This window comes from Hemibagrus wyckioides, linkage group LG13 (genome assembly GCF_019097595.1).
Source record: "Hemibagrus wyckioides isolate EC202008001 linkage group LG13, SWU_Hwy_1.0, whole genome shotgun sequence".
Lineage (NCBI taxonomy): Eukaryota > Metazoa > Chordata > Actinopteri > Siluriformes > Bagridae > Hemibagrus > Hemibagrus wyckioides.
Genome location: NC_080722.1, coordinates 26,052,059 through 26,069,791, shown reverse-complemented (window position 1 = coordinate 26,069,791; position 17,733 = coordinate 26,052,059). Strand labels below are relative to the sequence as shown.

Sequence of the window (17,733 nt, the reverse complement as noted above, 5' to 3'; positions counted from 1 at the left end):
TCATCTGAATACCATATTAAAAGCTAATTCTTGGGACACACCATCACCTCACGCTAGACACGAGGACGTAGCGCTCTGATAGTGAACAACAACCATTTTGTTTTTGTCTTTAAGCTGTCGAGCTGGCTCTGGAGTAACAGGACCATTTCTCTCCTTGTCATAACAAAGTCTCTGGTCTGAGCCAGAGTTTTTTTTTGTGTGTGTGTGAGTGTGTGTGTGTGTGTGTGTGTGTGTCTTTTAAACCAGAGTCTCTCCAACAGCTGTATTGAATTATGCGTCGTGAACACTGGGAACCTTCCACCCACTGCTCCTCCAGGGTCCTTCTGACCAGAACAGCCCGAGCTGGAGCCTCAGCAGTCCCAGCATGCCGATTCAAGTCATTTACAGCATTTATTGACCAGACAGAAGCAAAGTATTAGGTTTATGATGTGACAATTAAGATCTTTTTTTTCTCTAGGACTAATTTATTTGACCAAAATGACAAGCCAAGAAAATGGCTTTCTCTGCCATGAATGGAGGGTCTGGATAGCAACGGCTGGCTGTGGAGGTAGCTCTCAGGGAGAATGCCATGTTTAACCTCTAAAAAGCGTGGAGAAGTGTTTCCCTAGGCTAGAGTCCAGAGGACAACCAGGCCTGAGTGCATTCCAGACAGAGCTCTCTCACTGCTTTATACTTTCATCTAGCACAAAGATGAACTCTTCAAGACGCACACACACACACACACACCCTGAGAGAGAGAGAGAGAGAGAGAGAGAGAGACATTAGCCTGTATGTTTCATCCAATTTTTCATCCAACTTCATTTCCAATAAATAAAAACTTCTGCTTAGGATTTGGAGAATGAATTATTTGCCCCAAAATATTTAAAATGAGTTCAAAACACCCTGAACCATTTTGGCAAAATAAGACTCTCTGCTTAATAAATAAGTAAAATAGTTTTCCGAAAAACAGGAAACATTAGCTGAACATGTCAGGTACAGGACATTTTCTTTCCGTAAAACATTTAGCACTGTTTGTATAGCAACTGATTTTTTAGAGAAATGAAACTAAAGTATGAATAAAGTTTTGTGACAAAGTTACACTTGTTTAACACAGCAGTTAAGGTTAACTATACATCTCAGCTAACTGGCTAATCTGTGGCTTGGCTGCTAATCATGTAATGTCTGCACTAAGCCATGTGTCGATTGCATTAGCCGGTGTATTAATAAAGCAGCATAACTTTTACTGTTCTAAAGAAGGACAGATTACTCACTAAATCCTCCCGCCAAAATACTATCCTGGCAAACGACGTTAATACAGCGGAGAAGATTTTGTGATGCTTTCTGATTTAGCCTCCAGACGTTTTGCCATTGTTAGCATAGCGTTGAACAGCAACCCAAAAATAGACTTCGATTTCTATGGCATCTCACTGGCATGCAGATTGCTAAAGTAGAAAGAAATTCAGAAAAAACGCTGAAGCCAATGCGTCAAACATCAAATCCGGTGAAATAGCTTCGCATGACACTTTGTATACCACTAACAGGCTTTAGCTTTCATTCACTGCTAGCATTCACAAACTAGCATAAAGGCCAAAGACAGGACAGTAAATAATTTACACCGATCAGGCATAACATTATGACCACCTGCCTAATATTGTGTCGGTCCCCCTTTTGCTGCGAAAACAGCCCTGACCTGTCGAGGCACGGACTCCACTAGATCCCTGAAGGTGTGCTGTGGGTTCTGGCACCAAGATGTTAGCAGCAGATCCTTTAAATTCTCTATGTTGCGAGGTGGAGCCTGCATGGAGGATACTTACAGGATACTTTTGATAAATACGGACCACTGCAGATCAGGAACACCCCACAAGAGCTGCAGTTTTGGAGATAACAATTTGGCCCTTTTGGTCAAACTCGCTCAAATATTTACGCTTGTCCATTTTTCCTGCTTCTAACATCAACTTTGAGGACAAAATGTTCACTTACTGCCTAATATATCCCACCCACTAACAGCTGCCATGATGAGGAGATCATCAGTCTTATTTACTTCACCTGGCACTGCTCACAGTGTTATAGCTGACCGGTGTATATGTAAACAATGTCCTTTCTAGCAGGATATAGTGGTGAACTGTAGTCATTTGCTCTGACTGGTTCAATTAAAGATCTCTCAATTAACTCTTAATTTAAAATAATATATAACAGCTAAGTATTCTGATTAATCACAGGGAATTATTTTAACGGTCTGGCTGCTTGTGTATTTTTATTTCCACACATTAAAAACACAAATATTCCTTTCGTCTGTTTTTATTTATCCTCTCCAGTTTGCTGCCAGCAAAATATTCGTCTCTTCCGCAATCCGCCCCGTTTACGGCTCTGCTAGGGGTTTAGCTCATCTTTGTTTCCAAAAATAATATGGCAAATGAGATTTTTCGCATATTTGTCTTTTATTTTTTTTTTACACTGTTTTGCACTGGGGCCTGTTAGAGCCGTTGCCGTGGCTACAAGATGACACTTGGGTTTTGTTTTTTGTTTTAGTCCCTGATCTTCAGTTCCAGAAGAAAAGCAATAGACAGAAAACTGGTGATTTTTTGCAGGCCAGAACTATTTGAGGTTAGGTCACGCGAAAAGTGGAAAAGCACTGACACTGATCTCAGATTTGTAGATCTCAAGTACATGCTGCTGTGCTTGACTGGATAACAAAAATCAGATAATGCAGATGCTGTATATTTAGAGGCTGTGTGTCTAATATGTATATACATATATATATATATATATACACTATATTGCCAAAAGTATTCGCTCACCCATCCAAATAATCAGAATCAGGTGTTCCAATCACTTCCATGGCCACAGGTGTATAAAATCAAGCACCTAGGCATGCAGACTGTTTTTACAAACATTTGTGAAAGAATGGGTCGCTCTCAGGAGCTCAGTGAATTCCAGCGTGGAACTGTGATAGGATGCCACCTGTGCAACAAATCCAGTCGTGAAATTTCCTCGCTCCTAAATATTCCACAGTCAACTGTCAGCTGTATTATAAGAACGTGGAAGTGTTTGGGAACGACAGCAACTCAGCCACGAAGTGGTAGGCCACGTAAACTGACGGAGCGGGGTCAGCGGATGCTGAGGCGCATAGTGCGAAGAGGTCGCCAACTTTCTGCAGAGTCCATCGCTACAGACCTCCAAACTTCATGTGGCCTTCAGATGAGCTCAAGAACAGTGCGCAGAGAGCTTCATGGAATGGGTTTCCATGGCCGAGCAGCTGCATCCAAGCCATACATCACCAAGTGCAATGCAAAGCGTCAGATGCAGTGGTGTAAAGCACGCCGCCACTGGACTCTAGAGCAGTGGAGACGCGTTCTCTGGAGTGACGAATCGCGCTTCTCCATCTGGCAATCTGATGGACGAGTCTGGGTTTGGCGGTTGCCAGGAGAACGGTACTTGTCTGACTGCATTGTGCCAAGTGTAAAGTTTGGTGGAGGGGGGATTATGGTGTGGGGTTGTTTTTCAGGAGCTGGGCTTGGCCCCTTAGTTCCAGTGAAAGGAACTCTGAATGCTTCAGCATACCAAGACATTTTGGACAATTCCATGCTCCCAACTTTGTGGGAACAGTTTGGAGCTGGCCCCTTCCTCTTCCAACATGACTGTGCACCAGTGACCAAAGCAAGGTCCATAAAGACATGGATGACAGAGTCTGGTGTGGAGGAACTTGACTGGCCTGCACAGAGTCCTGACCTCAACCCGATAGAACACCTTTGGGATGAATTAGAGCGGAGACTGAGAGCCAGGCCTTCTCGTCCAACATCAGTGTGTGACCTCACAAATGCGCTTCTGGAAGAATGGTCAAAAATTCCCATAAACACACTCCTAAAAATTGTGGACAGCCTTCCCAGAAGAGTTGAAGCTCGTATAGCTGCAAAGGGTGGACCGACGTCATATTGAACCCTATGGATTAGGAATGGGATGTCACTTAAGTTCATATGCGAGTCAAGGCAGGTGAGCGAATACTTTTGGCAATATAGTGTATATATAATCTGTAAAGCGTTATGGTGTACGCTTTCTAATGTTTATCATTTAACCAGAACAAGCTGAGTCTGTTTACAGAAGTTTGCTTCTTGTCATTTTTACTTTGCATTTCATAACTTAGTGGGCTTAGTGTGTGTGTGTGTGTGTGTGTGTGTGTGTGTAATACATTTCTCTATATAATTATATATATAATATAATTCAATATAATTCTCTGATAGATGTATTACACACACACACACACAATATATGGGGGAGTTTCCTGGACATGTCCTAATACAGTTGTATGTTTTCTGTTCTCCAGTCTTTTTCATATTTTTACATATTTTCCATGCCAATGCACGCTGCTCTCACAAACTCACAAACTCACAAGCGCCTATCTTTCACCAGACGAAACACAAAACACACCAGTGACACTCCTCAACATTTCCGTGAGAAGTTCACTACCATATGTCCATAAAGTGTGTGACTTGGGTACTGGAAGCAGGTGGGCTTCCAAGAATTCACATAGAGAGCCTTAATTTTAGACAGGAAACAGATATGCTTTCTCGCTCATGTCTTGGTGTCGTTTCACCTCCAGGCCCACATGATGAATTCAAACCCATGCTCCAAATGCTTCAGGACTGAACTGCTTAATGGAAGTGGACCAGGACGTTGAAAAAAACCCAGTTTCAGCCGATTCTGAGTTTGAGTTTAAATCCAGAAGCCTTTCGTTGTGCTGCGACGTGGCACGAGCGCCAATCCAAATAAACCCATTTTAAAGCCAAATAATTAACGTCACCATCCGAGCGTTATAATAACGCTTGATAAAAGAGAGACCGAGAGGACCTTGAATATTGATCAATCGGCTCTGAAGGTCTCAACGGTGTTGGCACCTGTTCTGCTTACACTCTCGGTACTGAAACACTTGAAGAAATAAACCCTGTGCGATGCGATTAAGCTGATGACCGAGAGCTACGGCAACACGAAGCAGCCGGGTAAAATTCTTTAAAAGCTTGGGAATGGAAAATATCTCTTTCACACGCATACATCTACTCAGATACACAGAAGCCAAAGAAAGAAATCAGTGCAGAAAGCATCTGAGCAGTGACAGGACATGCTGTGTGAGGCCTGTGTGCCTGGCACTTTGAGGTAAAGCTTAACTGTTACTAAGCAAAGTCTGTCACTGGGCTTTATTTTAACATACTTTTGATGGATTGGTCAACAGATCCATCACTCGGTGAACCTCAGCTGTGCCAGCTTTCAGATCAAAGCTGTTGAGGAATTTATATCTGAATTTCCGGTATACGTTGTGCATTAAATCTATCTAATCAAACAGTCATAAGTCTGTTACGTTTACTTTGGCACGGTGAGCTTGTTATTCATATTATAGTCAGACTTCTCTCTTCCTCATCCAACTGCTTTCAAATGTCATTCCAGGAACAAGCGGTACGGAAAAGCATACAATACATTACGCTTAGTTTCTCTTCTGTGACAAAGATCTGGACTGTGCGGTCAGTACTAAAAGAGAATCTGTATGCAATGTGAACTACGGATGAACAGCAGGGTCGTTCCAGTGTCATGCTCAGACACGGTTGGTCATGGTGTACGATCGGATGGTTACCTCACCGCCAATTTTTTTTTTTTGGGGGGGGGGATTACTGAAAAGCTGTGGGTTCACATTCTAGGACTGCCAAGGAATCACCATTTGGCTCTGGAGCCACTGGGGGAGGAAATATTTTCAATATAGTCCATTCATAAATCACTAGGGAATGTTAGGAACTGTAGTGCAAGCATAAACAGGGTTATACACAAATCAGCCATAACATTAAAACCAGCTGTTTAATAATGTGTAGATTCACTTTGTGTTGCCAAAACAGCTCCACAAGATAGTAAGTTGTGAAGTGAAGCCTTGGATCATGGATCAGACTTGCTTGTCCAGAACATCTAACAGAAGCTCAATCAGACTGAGATTTGGAGGTCAAGTCAACACCTTGAACTCTTTGTCATGTTCCTTAAACCATTCCTGAACACTTCCTGCAGTGTGGCAGGGTGGTGAAAGAGGCCACAGCCATTAGGGAATTCTGTTACCATGAAGGAATGTATTTACAATGCACAATGTTTACGTAGGTGGTATGGGTAACATCCAAATGAATGCCAGGTTTTCCAGAAGAACATTGGGCAGAGCATCACACTAACTCTTTCTTTCCAGAGTACATCCTGGTACCATCTCTTCCCCGAGTAAGAGATGCACATGCACACAGACATCCACATAATCTAAAAAAAATCATCAGACCAGGCCTTCTTCTTCCATTGCTCCATGGTCCAGTTCTCATGCTCACATGCCCATTGTAGGCATTGTCCTCAATGGACAGGGGTCAGCAGACTTTCTGACCGGTCTCCATCACCATTTGATAACTAATAGCAACATACTCCCATGTTAAAATGCTACACAAAATGTGTAAACTTTGGAAGATTTAAGTGGACATAAGGCTGAGTTCAGGGTACTGGGTGTGTGTGCACTGGGGGCACTAAATTACACCAGTTTCTGCCTGTCTGTGTGCATGATGCCCTGAAATGGACAAACATGCTATACAGGGTGTATTCCCACTGTAGATTCCGTCTCCATGGCAACCCTGACCAGGACGAAGAGGTTACTGAAGATGAATGAATGTTGTTTTATTTCTCACACCCTGAGCAGACAGCTGAGTGACTCGAGTGAAGTGAGGCTGAAAGTGACCGGTGTGTTTGGGTAGATGTTATTTTTTTCTGGCTGCTGTGTTTCTGAGTGACGTACCTACAACTCTATTACACCGTTACAGTACCTACAATTATGATAGTGAGTTTAATGGAATGTTTAGACGTTTGGCAGGTTCTTGAATCGAAGGTACAAAAGACATAGTGGGGTCTGTGAAGCACGGTCATGGGGTCTGTGGTCTTTTATTTAGATGCAGTGGTGGAAATCACAACCCTGTACAAGTTCTGTCTGTGGGAACTTTATGGCTCTAATAACTAGAAAAACATTACTGTATAAATTTAATATCTGGATCTGAGGTCCGTGGAATTTATTTTACATGTAAAGGAGTCTCTAGCTTCCTCAGTGTCAAAAGTGTTTTGTTATGAAAGTGCAGAAATCGTACCTGACCTCCTTTTGCCAAATATTGAATAAAAACAGAGCATTTTGGGAAGAAAGAAAGAAACAAAACAACCTGGTAAAAGCATTGTGATAGTCTCATGGACTGTGTGTTTCAACACTGACTCCTATTGGCAGCATCTGTACAATATGGATAAAATATGATATTGTAATTACAACAGACACACACATATATACACACACACACACACACACACACACACACACACACACACACAAACAAGATTTAAAGTTATCCAGTTAAACATACAAGCGAATACAAACTAAATACAAAGGACTAATACTGAGTGGCTGGGATTGGTCAGTACGCGGACACCAAAACAATAAAACGTTTAACGATCTCATTCATCATGTAACAGTTATGTATTTGCTCGTTACAACAAAGTCTTGCAGCACATTTCATTACCAGACTGACCAGTCCTATTAATAATAAACTGTGTCAGAATACTGGCTTTTGTTTATGGAGAAAATAAATAAATGTCCTCTGGAGTAAACAAAACTTAAGGAATGGACATCAGAGGAAAGGTTTTTGGGATTTTAAAGTCTCCAGATGTGAAAAGCAGTGATTAAAGGTTGTAAAGCTGACCGGATGTGGTCAGGAAAGAAAAAATGTCCAGAGATGACATTTGCATTGAATAAGAAACCCTGAAAAGAAAGTTGTCCAGATAACGGTGCAGGACGACTCGAAGCATAAGTGAAAACTTTTCAACTCTCCTTTATAACATTACTGACACTAAACTGGACTGAGAGTGGAACAGTGTAGAGATCATCACTCTTTACAAAGCAGTCTAAATAATGTCTTAATCTCAGTCCAAACCACCACTGAATAACGCCTAATAGCGCTTTAAATGGCATCATGACGCTGTTTATGTATATAAAAAGTACTATTTGAGGTTTGTTTCTTCCATGGTGTACAGAGGTATGGACGTGGCCTTACTATTTAGTTCAGAGCTCGAACATCTGGCGTTCTACTCAGTGTGGACGTTAGTAGCCAAAACATCCGAATCAGCGGAACCAGCATTTTTTGTTTGTTTAGATTCAACTCATGAGCAGAACTTTTACCTAAGAGCATGAGCTCCAGCTTCTTGCGGTCGACCCGGAACCTCTCCTCGGTCCACTCGGGGTCGTGGGGCGCCGCCGCTCCGCCGTGCTGCTCCTCGTCCTCGGAGCCGTGTGGCGGTGGGGAGTCGCTGGAGCTCGGCGCCTCGGGCTGCTGCATGAGTCCGCTCACCGAGCTGCGCCCGGCGGCCATGGTGTCCGCGCGTTTCCCACCAACACAACGCGGTGTCCACACACACCACACACACACCTACACACACCACACACACACAATGCGATACACACTGCCTACGAGCGCTCTTCAGGCGTTATAACGTCTTCTTCCCATCGAACGCGGTCCCGTTAAGTTCCCAAGGCGGGAGGAAAACGCGCGAGGCATTGCGCTCGTTCCGCTCCGATCGGGAGCGCGCTCTTTAACTGCGCTCAGGAGAAGAGCGCCGCCCTTCTGAGGAACTTCTGAGCAGGACAGGAGGACTGTCTTCATCTCGCGCGCGGTGGTCCACATGCGACACCAAGTTAACAAAAGGCGAACTGCGCTTATTTTGTGGGGTCCAGTGAGTTATTTCACAAGCAAGACTGAATAACTCATCATCATCATCATCCTCATTATCATAATCATCATCCTCATTATTATCATCATAATCATCACCACCACTAGCATCATCACCACCACCATCATCATCATCATAATCATCACCACCACCACCATCATCATCACCATTATAATCATCACCACCATCATCATCATAATCATCATCATCACCACCACCATCATAATCATCATCATCATCATCACCACCATCATCATCATCATAATCATCACCACCACCATCATCATCATAATCATCACCACCACCATCATCATCATCACCACCACGACCACCATCATCATCATCATCATCATCATCACCACTACCACCACCATCATCATCATCATAATCATCATCATCATCATCACCACCACCACCATCATCATCATCATCATAATCATAATCATCACCACCACCATCATCATCATCATTATAATCATCACCACCACCATCATAATCATCATCATAATCATCACCATCATCATCACCACCACCATCATCATTATAATCATCACCACCATCATAATCATCATCATAATCAACATCATCATAATCATCATCACCACCACCATCATAATCATCATCATCATAATCATCACCACCACCACCACCATCATCATAATCATCATCATAATCAACATCATCATCATAATCATCATAATCATCACCACCATCATCATAATCATCACCACCATCATCATAATCATCACCATCATCATCACCACCATCATCATAATCATCACCACCATCATCATCATAATCATCACCACCATCATCATCATCATCACCACCATCATCATAATCATCATAATCAACATCATCATCATAATCATCACCACCATCATCATAATCATCATAATCAACATCATCATCATAATCATCATCACCACCATCATCATCATAATCATCACCACCATCATCATCATCATCATCATCATCATCATCATAATCATCATCATCATCATAATCATCATCACCACCATCATCATAATCATCATAATCAACATCATCATCATAATCATCATCACCACCATCATCATCATCATAATCAACATCATCATCATAATCATCATCACCACCATCATCATAATCATCATAATCAACATCATCATCATCACCACCATCATCATCATAATCATCACCACCATCATCATCATCATCATCACCATCATCTTTATGTGCTGTAGCATTATAATTCCCCTTCACTGAAACCAAGAAGCCCAAACCTGATCCAGCATAATGCTCCTGTTCACAAAAAAAATCAGCTCCATGAAGACATCACGTGTCAAAGATAAAGTGGATGAACTCGAGTGTCCTGCACAGAGCTCTGATCTTAACCACACTGAAAACCATCAGGTCTCCTCACTGAACATTTTCAATTCTATTCATTCATTTTATTTGTAGAGTACTTTGAACAAAAAATGGACAAAGCAGCTTTACAGAACATAAGAAATATAGTACAAAAAGTTCAAGATTAATGTTAGATATATTTAAATTTATTTGTATTTATTCCTAATGAGAAGCCTGAGGTGATGGTGGTGAGGAGGAACTCCCTGAGATGATAAGAGGAAGAAACCTTGAGAGGAACCAGGCTCAGAAGGGAAGCTCATCCTCATTTGGGGGACACTGGACAGTGTGATTATGAATAATGTCTTTTCTACAGTCATAAACAGTTGGAGTCGTATAACCAGGAGCTCCTGAGCAACTCATAAATTAGCTCAACATCTGACTTCATTATAGATTCAACACCAACTCCTCCATGCTCTAGCCTTCAGATGCTCAGTGATGGAGTTACAGGGAATGTAGAATGTTATTTTGTGTATTGATTAGGAGCTTGTTGTCCTCATAGTCCACATGGGGATGGTATCTTCTCACTGAAGGTCTGAAATCTTCATGAAGCAGAATCCAGCTGAAGCCGGTCCATCTCTAGATGCCTTAGGATAGGTAAAAAAAAAGAGCATCAGTCCCTACCCTCAGGAAAACACTTGTGTCCATAGCTATGCCCCAAAATCTAATGGAAACCCTTCCTAGAAGAGTAGAAGTTATTAAAGCAGCAAAAGGAGACACTAAATCTGGAACAAGCACATATGGCTGTGTAGGTCAGGGGGCCACATACATTTGGCCATATGTTCAGATTTTCACCATTTAGCAGCACAGTCCTTACATTTATGGAAATATCACATACATTTCAATATATGGTCACAAGTTTTTTTTTTTTTTCATTTTAAAAAAACATGTAATTAGCCATAGCAACTGCATTTCAACATTGGTATGTGCAAATGTGATCACATATAAAAGGTTATTCATGTTAAAAAAAATTACGTCAGTAATCTAACTAACTGTGTTAGTCCACACAACAACTTGGCACAGGTTTTATGCCTTTAGTCCGCTGTGGTGACCCCTCACACATGTAGGGAGCAGCCGAAAGATCAACATCAACAAATTATGCTGAATCTACAAAATCTACACCTGCAACCGAGAGAGAAATACTGACATCTCTTGGTATTATGAAAGGCCAGCTTGAGCATCTGAAGAAATGTTCATGTGTACTTTTTCCCTGTGTCATGTCACATTATTGCACATTATGGACATTTATGGTTTGATTTCTTTGCATGTGTGGATCTGGTGAGAATTTCATGTCAATAGCACCTTTAGAAATATATATTTACTGAGAGAAAATGGTGACGTGTTCAGTGCTAATTTCAGAAATATTTGCAAGGCGTGAAATTTTCCCGCCATACAATTACGTCATAAGAAAATTGTCTAAATTCGTCTCTCTGAACGATTTAGGATTAGATTTGTTTCGTAAATTGTCTGAAAAAAATGTGATGCTGTTAAGATTTTTCAAGATGAAATCTCCTTGAAAGTTTGCCTAGAAACATCATATTTATTCACAGTTTAAACAGCAGAAGAGTATAGACTGTAGGAAAGAACAGCTGGATATAAAGCTGACTTATGACCTATGTAATATGTCTACAATTATGAAAATATACAGAAGCATCTTATAAACGACCTAAAAGGTGAATTTATATCATTTATGGATATCACGAATACACAATAACTCTAACGCTCTAAAAACAAAAACACGATGTATTTCTTCCCATTGGTTCACACGCCGTCCAATAGAAACGCGTAACGCTTGGTCACGTGATCGTAGGTTACCAAAGATGTTTGTAGCTAGGAGGCTGTGAGACCTCAATTGTACAAAATATGCTATAAAGGTAACAACAAACGTAAGTCTTGCATAATTATTACATATATATATATGTGTGTGTGTGTGTTAATAACGCGCTCTGTAACACAGTGTGGATGTTTGTTTCGTGTTGCGCAAGAAAACAAGCGCCGCTGGTTTTCTTTAGTCGGCTCGGATAGCCTTTTGCTAACAAGATGAAAAAAGGCTCGCGCGCGCGCGCACTTCCGTATCCTCAACCAGCCTACCTTTCGGAGTCGTAGTGCACTAGGTCGAGTGGAGAAAGCATTGCGTCATTGCGTGAGTAAGTGGACTTCTAGAGGGAGTATGGATGAATTTGGGATATAGCCTGGAAAGTAACGCCCTCTCTCAGCACTGGCGCGATAACTATACACAAAGCTTATGTGCGTTTAATGTAAGCTAGTGTGTCCTCTTCATCATCATCATCATCATCATCATCATCCTAAAGTCTAACCTAAAAGTCTTTTAAGTTAACCTAAAGTCGCACTACTAAACGACATGAAAATCGATGTTGGACCTGTTGGGTCTCAATAAAATAGTTCCAAAGGCTTGTAGACACCTGAGCCATGTATGCTTCAGAACATCCCATTTCACATCAAATCCCTGTTTCTGCCCTGATTATAACCTCCACTCTTCTGTGAAGGCTTTTTACTTAGATGTTGTGGGGATTTGTGGTCATCCAGCTTCAAGAGCATTAGAGAGATCAGACTCAGGTGTTGGGGTGAGGAGGTCAGGGGTTCTTGACATCAGAGGGACCAAGGATCACTTGCACTAGACACAGCTTCTGAGCGTCTGTTTTTTCTTGGTAATGTCTATAAGCATTTCGCAAGCAATCAGGAAAATAAGAAAATGCAAAAAGAGACAGGAGTCAGAGCTGGAGGTAGCAGAGCTGAAGATGTTGAGGTTCTCTTTGGGAGGGACACGGTTGGACAGGATTAGGAACAAGTACATCAGAGGGACAGCTCATGTTGGACGTTTGGGGGACAAAGTTAGAGAGGACAGATTAAGGTGGTTTGGACATGTTCAGAGGAGGGAGAGTGAGTATATTGGTAGGAAAATGTTGGACATGGAGCTGCCAGGCAGGAGGAAAAGAGGAAGGACAAAGAGGAGGTATATGGATGGAATAAATGAGGATATGAAGCTAGTGGGTGTAAGTGTTGAGGATGCAGAAGATAGGGATAGGTGGAGAGAGATGATTCACTGTGGAGACCCCTGAAGGAAAAGGCCGAAAGAAGAAGAAGAAGATGATGCGCTACACAAACTAGTTTATCTGTCGATATCCATTTTGGTGTTGAGTGGACTCTTTCATTATTATTATTATTATTATTATTATTATTATTATTATTATTATTATTATTATTATTATTATTATTATTATCATCTTGTAATTATCTCCACGATACTATATTAATTACTCTAGCCTGAACATGAGTACTATTTGGCAGTTTACAGAATGGCAGAAGGTGGTGACGGAGACCCTGTGGCCAGTTCATCTGGGTCTCTGTGTCCGACTTTCTCTTTGGGAAGAGGACTGGCAGGACGCTCATTACTGAGTCCTCCACCTCCAGGCAGACTCACGTCCCTGCGCTCCAGAGACCTGACGCTCGGAGGATATAAAAAGGTCCAGTTGCTAACACTGCATAGACCCAAAGCAGGATTTGGGATTTGAACCAACAACCTTATGGAACCGTACGAGCAGATATGTATAATAAATATACTGACTCGAATAATGTTCTTGTTCTTGCAGAAAACATTTGTACCAAACGTCAATTCCATTCGTAAAAGCAAAGATGAGTAAGTACCTGCGTGAAAATAATTCCCAAGCCAAGGTCAGTGTAGCGTTTCACAAACCGAGCCCTTCTGTTTCACGCAGGTTGAAGGAGGAGCCGCGTTCTGCTCCGAAGAAGGAGAGAAGAGACCGGGAAGACAGGCAGAGAGAGCGCAGGCGTAGAGAAAGACCCCAGACTATTCAATCACACTCCATTTTTGAACAGGGTCCTGCAGACACCTTCAGGAAAACAGGTGAAGAAATAATTTCACACCAGAATCCACCCAGTGTCAGTACTCAGTGAGAGTAACTCTACCTCTTTCCTTTCACAGGAAGCTGGGGGAACACAAACCTAAGCGACTGTGATCCTTCAGTCCTTACTAGGAGTGTTAAAAAGGAGAGGAACGTTCCTGAAGATGATGATGATGAAATTTTAGAAAAGCTTCAGCGAGACGATGTAAGTGAATTTTTATTTAATTCTGTGAAGTTTTTTTCATTCATCTCTAACAGTTTTTTTTTACTGTGTAGTTCATAGATGATCCAGGCCTGAAAAATGACCCCAAGCAGACACCGATCCGACTTCCACTGCATCACTCGTCCAGCTGCTTGCAGACAGAGGCGTCATGTAGGTTCAAAATCTTTTACAGGACAGTGTTAAATGAAGGAATAGGTTGATATTGTTTATATACTGCAGTAACTAAGTAGCCTTTATTTGTCACATATACACCGATCAGCTATAACACTGTGAGCAGTGAGAGGTGAAGTGAATAAGACTGAGTATCTCCTCATCATGGCACCTGTTAGTGGGTGGGATATATTAGGCAGCAGGTGAACATTTTGTCCTCAAAGTTGATGTTACAAGCAGGAAAAATGGGCAAGTGTAAGGATTTGAGCGAGTTTGACCAAAAGGGCCAAATTGTGATGGCTAGACCACTGGATCAGAGCATCTCCAAAACTGCAGCTCTTGTGGGGTGTTCCCGGTCTGCAGTGGTCAGTATCTATCAAAAGTAAGTCCTGTAAGTTTCTATGGAGGCCCCACCTCTCAACTTACAGGACTTAAAGGATCTGCTGATAACATCTTGGTGCCAGATACCACAGCACACCTTCAGGGATCTAGTGGAGTCCATGCCTCGACGGGTCAGGGCTGTTTTGGCAGCAAAATGGGGACCAGCACTACATTAGGTAGGTAGTCATAATGTTATGGTTGATCGGTGTACATTACTGTGCTTTGAAATTCTTTTTTCACATATCCCTTCCTTGGAGGGTTGGAATCAGAGTGCAGGGTCAGCTATGGTGCAGCTCACCTGGAGCAAGGGGGCCTTGCTCAAGGGCCCAAAGGTGGCAGCTTGGCAGTGCTGGGTCTTGAACCTTCTGATCAGTAACCCAGAGCCTTAACCGTTACTAAAGTAGTGTATTTACTGTCATGTGGCTAGAATACATGAACATCAGGAGCTCTTCAGTAGCGCTCTGAATTTGATGCCTGGTCTATATGGAAAGATTTTAGCACAAGGAAAAGCACAAAACTTGCCACTCAATTCTGATGGTCAATATAATTATATTACAATGTAATACAATGACTGAATAGAGCTGAATGTCCATCCTTTCTCATCTCCAACTCTGTTTTCACAGTAAAAGAATCTCTCTCTGATCACACTTTGTCCAAGTCAGTAAAAACACACGAAAAGATTCCGACATTGACGAGCAGATCCTACGCCGGTCCTCAGCCACCAAGCATCGGAGAACTTTTCCGGCAGTTGAGCATATCTGAGAAGGAAGAGCTTTTATTCATCCAGCTTCCCGACACCGTACCCGTCCCAAAAAAAGCTGCAAAAAGTGAAAAGTTGGGGAAAAAATGTGATGTCGAAGACAAGCGTGCCTCTCATGTGAAAACGCAAGTAAGTCCACTGGGATTCGTTCTCGTCATCCGCAGCTTGTTCACTGTTCGTATTTCTAATACTCAGGTGTTTGTCATGCTTTAGGACCCGGTGGAGAAAGAGGCAGCGCCTGTCCTCTCAGACTTCACTGAAGGATACATAGGAAAAGTGCAAATTAGGAAATCGGGCAAAGTGCAGCTAGTCATAGGGGACATTACAATGGACGTGTCTGAAGGAGCAGCTTTTTCTTTCCTCCAGGTGAGATTACACAGACTGCTAGACAGGTGGAAATCTGTAAACGTGTACACTTGTATTTCTGTTTATACATCTAGCACAGCTGTCTTAATCCTAGAGGCCACCGTTCATCACATTTGGGTGTAGCAGGCAAAATGACTGTTGTGGAGCATCGACATGTGTACTGCGAAACGGTTTAGAGAAGACACCTACACTATGAACACGTTTCTACGTTTACTCTTACAGCAACTGGTGTGTGTCCGGCTCACGGAGGGTCTGACCGGCGACATGACGGTGCTTGGGGACGTCAGACACAAGCTGGTGTGTTCCCCTGACTTCGATGCTCTCCTAAAAAGGGTCAAGGCTTCATGACACATCCAGCCATTTTTGAATACTATTTATACAGGATAAGCTTTTCCAGACAGCCTGTGTAGCCGAGAATGTTTGTACTGAAGTGCTGTCTGGCACGTGCAATGTTTTAAACGTCGTATTTTATTGTTACGTTTTAAACTTGCTTGTCAGCTGACTGTAGATAACAATTTCTCCCTGGAGTATCTCCTTGGTATAATGTAGTTTATTTCTTACAGTGTACTACACCCATCTGCCATAACATTATGACCACCTGACTAATATTGTCAGTCCTCCTTTTACCGCAAAAACAGCCCTGACCTGTCAAGGCATGGACTCCACTAGATCCCTGAAGGTGTGCTGTGGTATCTGACACCAAGATGTTAGCAGCAGATCCTTTAAGTCCTGTAAGCCTCCATGGGCCCCACCTCGCAACTAACAAGACTTAAAGGATACTTTTGATAGATACTGACGACTGCAGACCGGGAACACCCCACAAGAGCTGCAGTTTTGGAGATGCTCTGATCCAGTGGTCTAGCCATCACAATTTGGACCTTCATCAAACTCGCTCAAATCCTTACACTTGTCCATTTTTCCTGCTTCTAACATCAACTTTGAGGACAAAATGTTGACTTGCTGCCTAATATATCCCACCCACTAACAGGGGCCATGATGAGGAGATCATCGTCTTATTCACTTAACTTTAACATGTTATGGCTGATCGGTGTACATGGAATCTTTACCAAGTAAGTGAAATATGGCATTAATCAGAGCTTCCCAAGTTAGTTGTCATGACAACGCACCGTGTTGTGAGTAAAACACATTTGAATGATGTGGGCTAATTTAAGGAATTATAGCTCTCCTGACACTCATACCCATCGTCCACTGAAATCCTATCCACTACCATTAATTCCTCAACAATACGGCGTTGCTCTGCCCGATCGCAACAAAGGAAGATGATTAAACAGACACTGAATATACTGAATATCCTGCGTGGAGTATGGAGTCCAAATACATGCATTGGTGGATTGGCATCACTAAACTCTCCATAGTGTGTGTGTGTGTGTGTCCTGCCTTGTGCCCAGACTCCCCTGGTATAGACTCCAGGTTCTCTACGATCCTGAAGATTTAGTCACGGTGAATAATGAGGAGAACCCAACATGCTGAGCAACCAAAAACTGTTCAGTTTATCTAAAAGACCTGCATTCTGTAAGAAGTAGCACACAGCTCTATGAGAGCTTATAACACGTGTTGTGTACACTGTTATAGAACAAGAACACACATCAGGAAGGTAACAGGATCACACCATCCCAGCATGGATTATGTTACTATAACCCCAAACTGCCTCATGTTCTACTCTTTACTGGTCTTTGCTAGTCGGGTGTGACCGTAGAAAGGAGACACACTTTTTCTAACAACACGTTTAATCACCATTCACACTAGATAACTAACAGTCTGTAACCTATTGGTTTTTATTCAGTGGTGTTGCAATAATGCTAGATTATAAATCAGGAATAAAA

General features: G+C 42.2%; 2 protein-coding genes across 3 annotated transcripts in view; one reads left to right on the top strand and one right to left on the bottom strand.

Moving 5' to 3' along the window:
* LOC131363494 (protein bicaudal C homolog 1-like) overlaps positions 1–8,582 on the bottom strand; it is a 79,312-nt gene extending 70,730 nt beyond the window's left edge. The window contains exon 1 of the mRNA XM_058406073.1: positions 8,192–8,582. Coding sequence (XP_058262056.1) covers positions 8,192–8,381 — 190 coding nt within the window. The 5' untranslated portion in view covers positions 8,382–8,582. The remainder of the gene's footprint in view (positions 1–8,191) is intronic.
* A 3,333-nt stretch (positions 8,583–11,915) lies between these two features.
* On the top strand, positions 11,916–17,200 carry zgc:171971 (uncharacterized protein LOC569690 homolog). 2 transcript variants are annotated; one of them, XM_058406628.1, is made up of 9 exons: positions 11,916–12,011; positions 13,435–13,610; positions 13,737–13,783; positions 13,863–14,011; positions 14,090–14,214; positions 14,286–14,382; positions 15,387–15,652; positions 15,737–15,889; positions 16,112–17,200. In XM_058406628.1, the coding sequence occupies exons 2-9, from the start codon at positions 13,443–13,445 to the stop codon at positions 16,235–16,237; spliced, it is 1,131 nt and encodes a 376-aa protein (XP_058262611.1). In that variant the 5' UTR covers positions 11,916–12,011; positions 13,435–13,442; the 3' UTR covers positions 16,238–17,200. The 2 variants fall into 2 exon arrangements, with proteins under 2 accessions (XP_058262611.1, XP_058262612.1); XM_058406629.1 differs by having other exon boundaries at positions 11,929–11,999.
* The last annotated feature ends 533 nt before the right edge of the window (positions 17,201–17,733 follow it).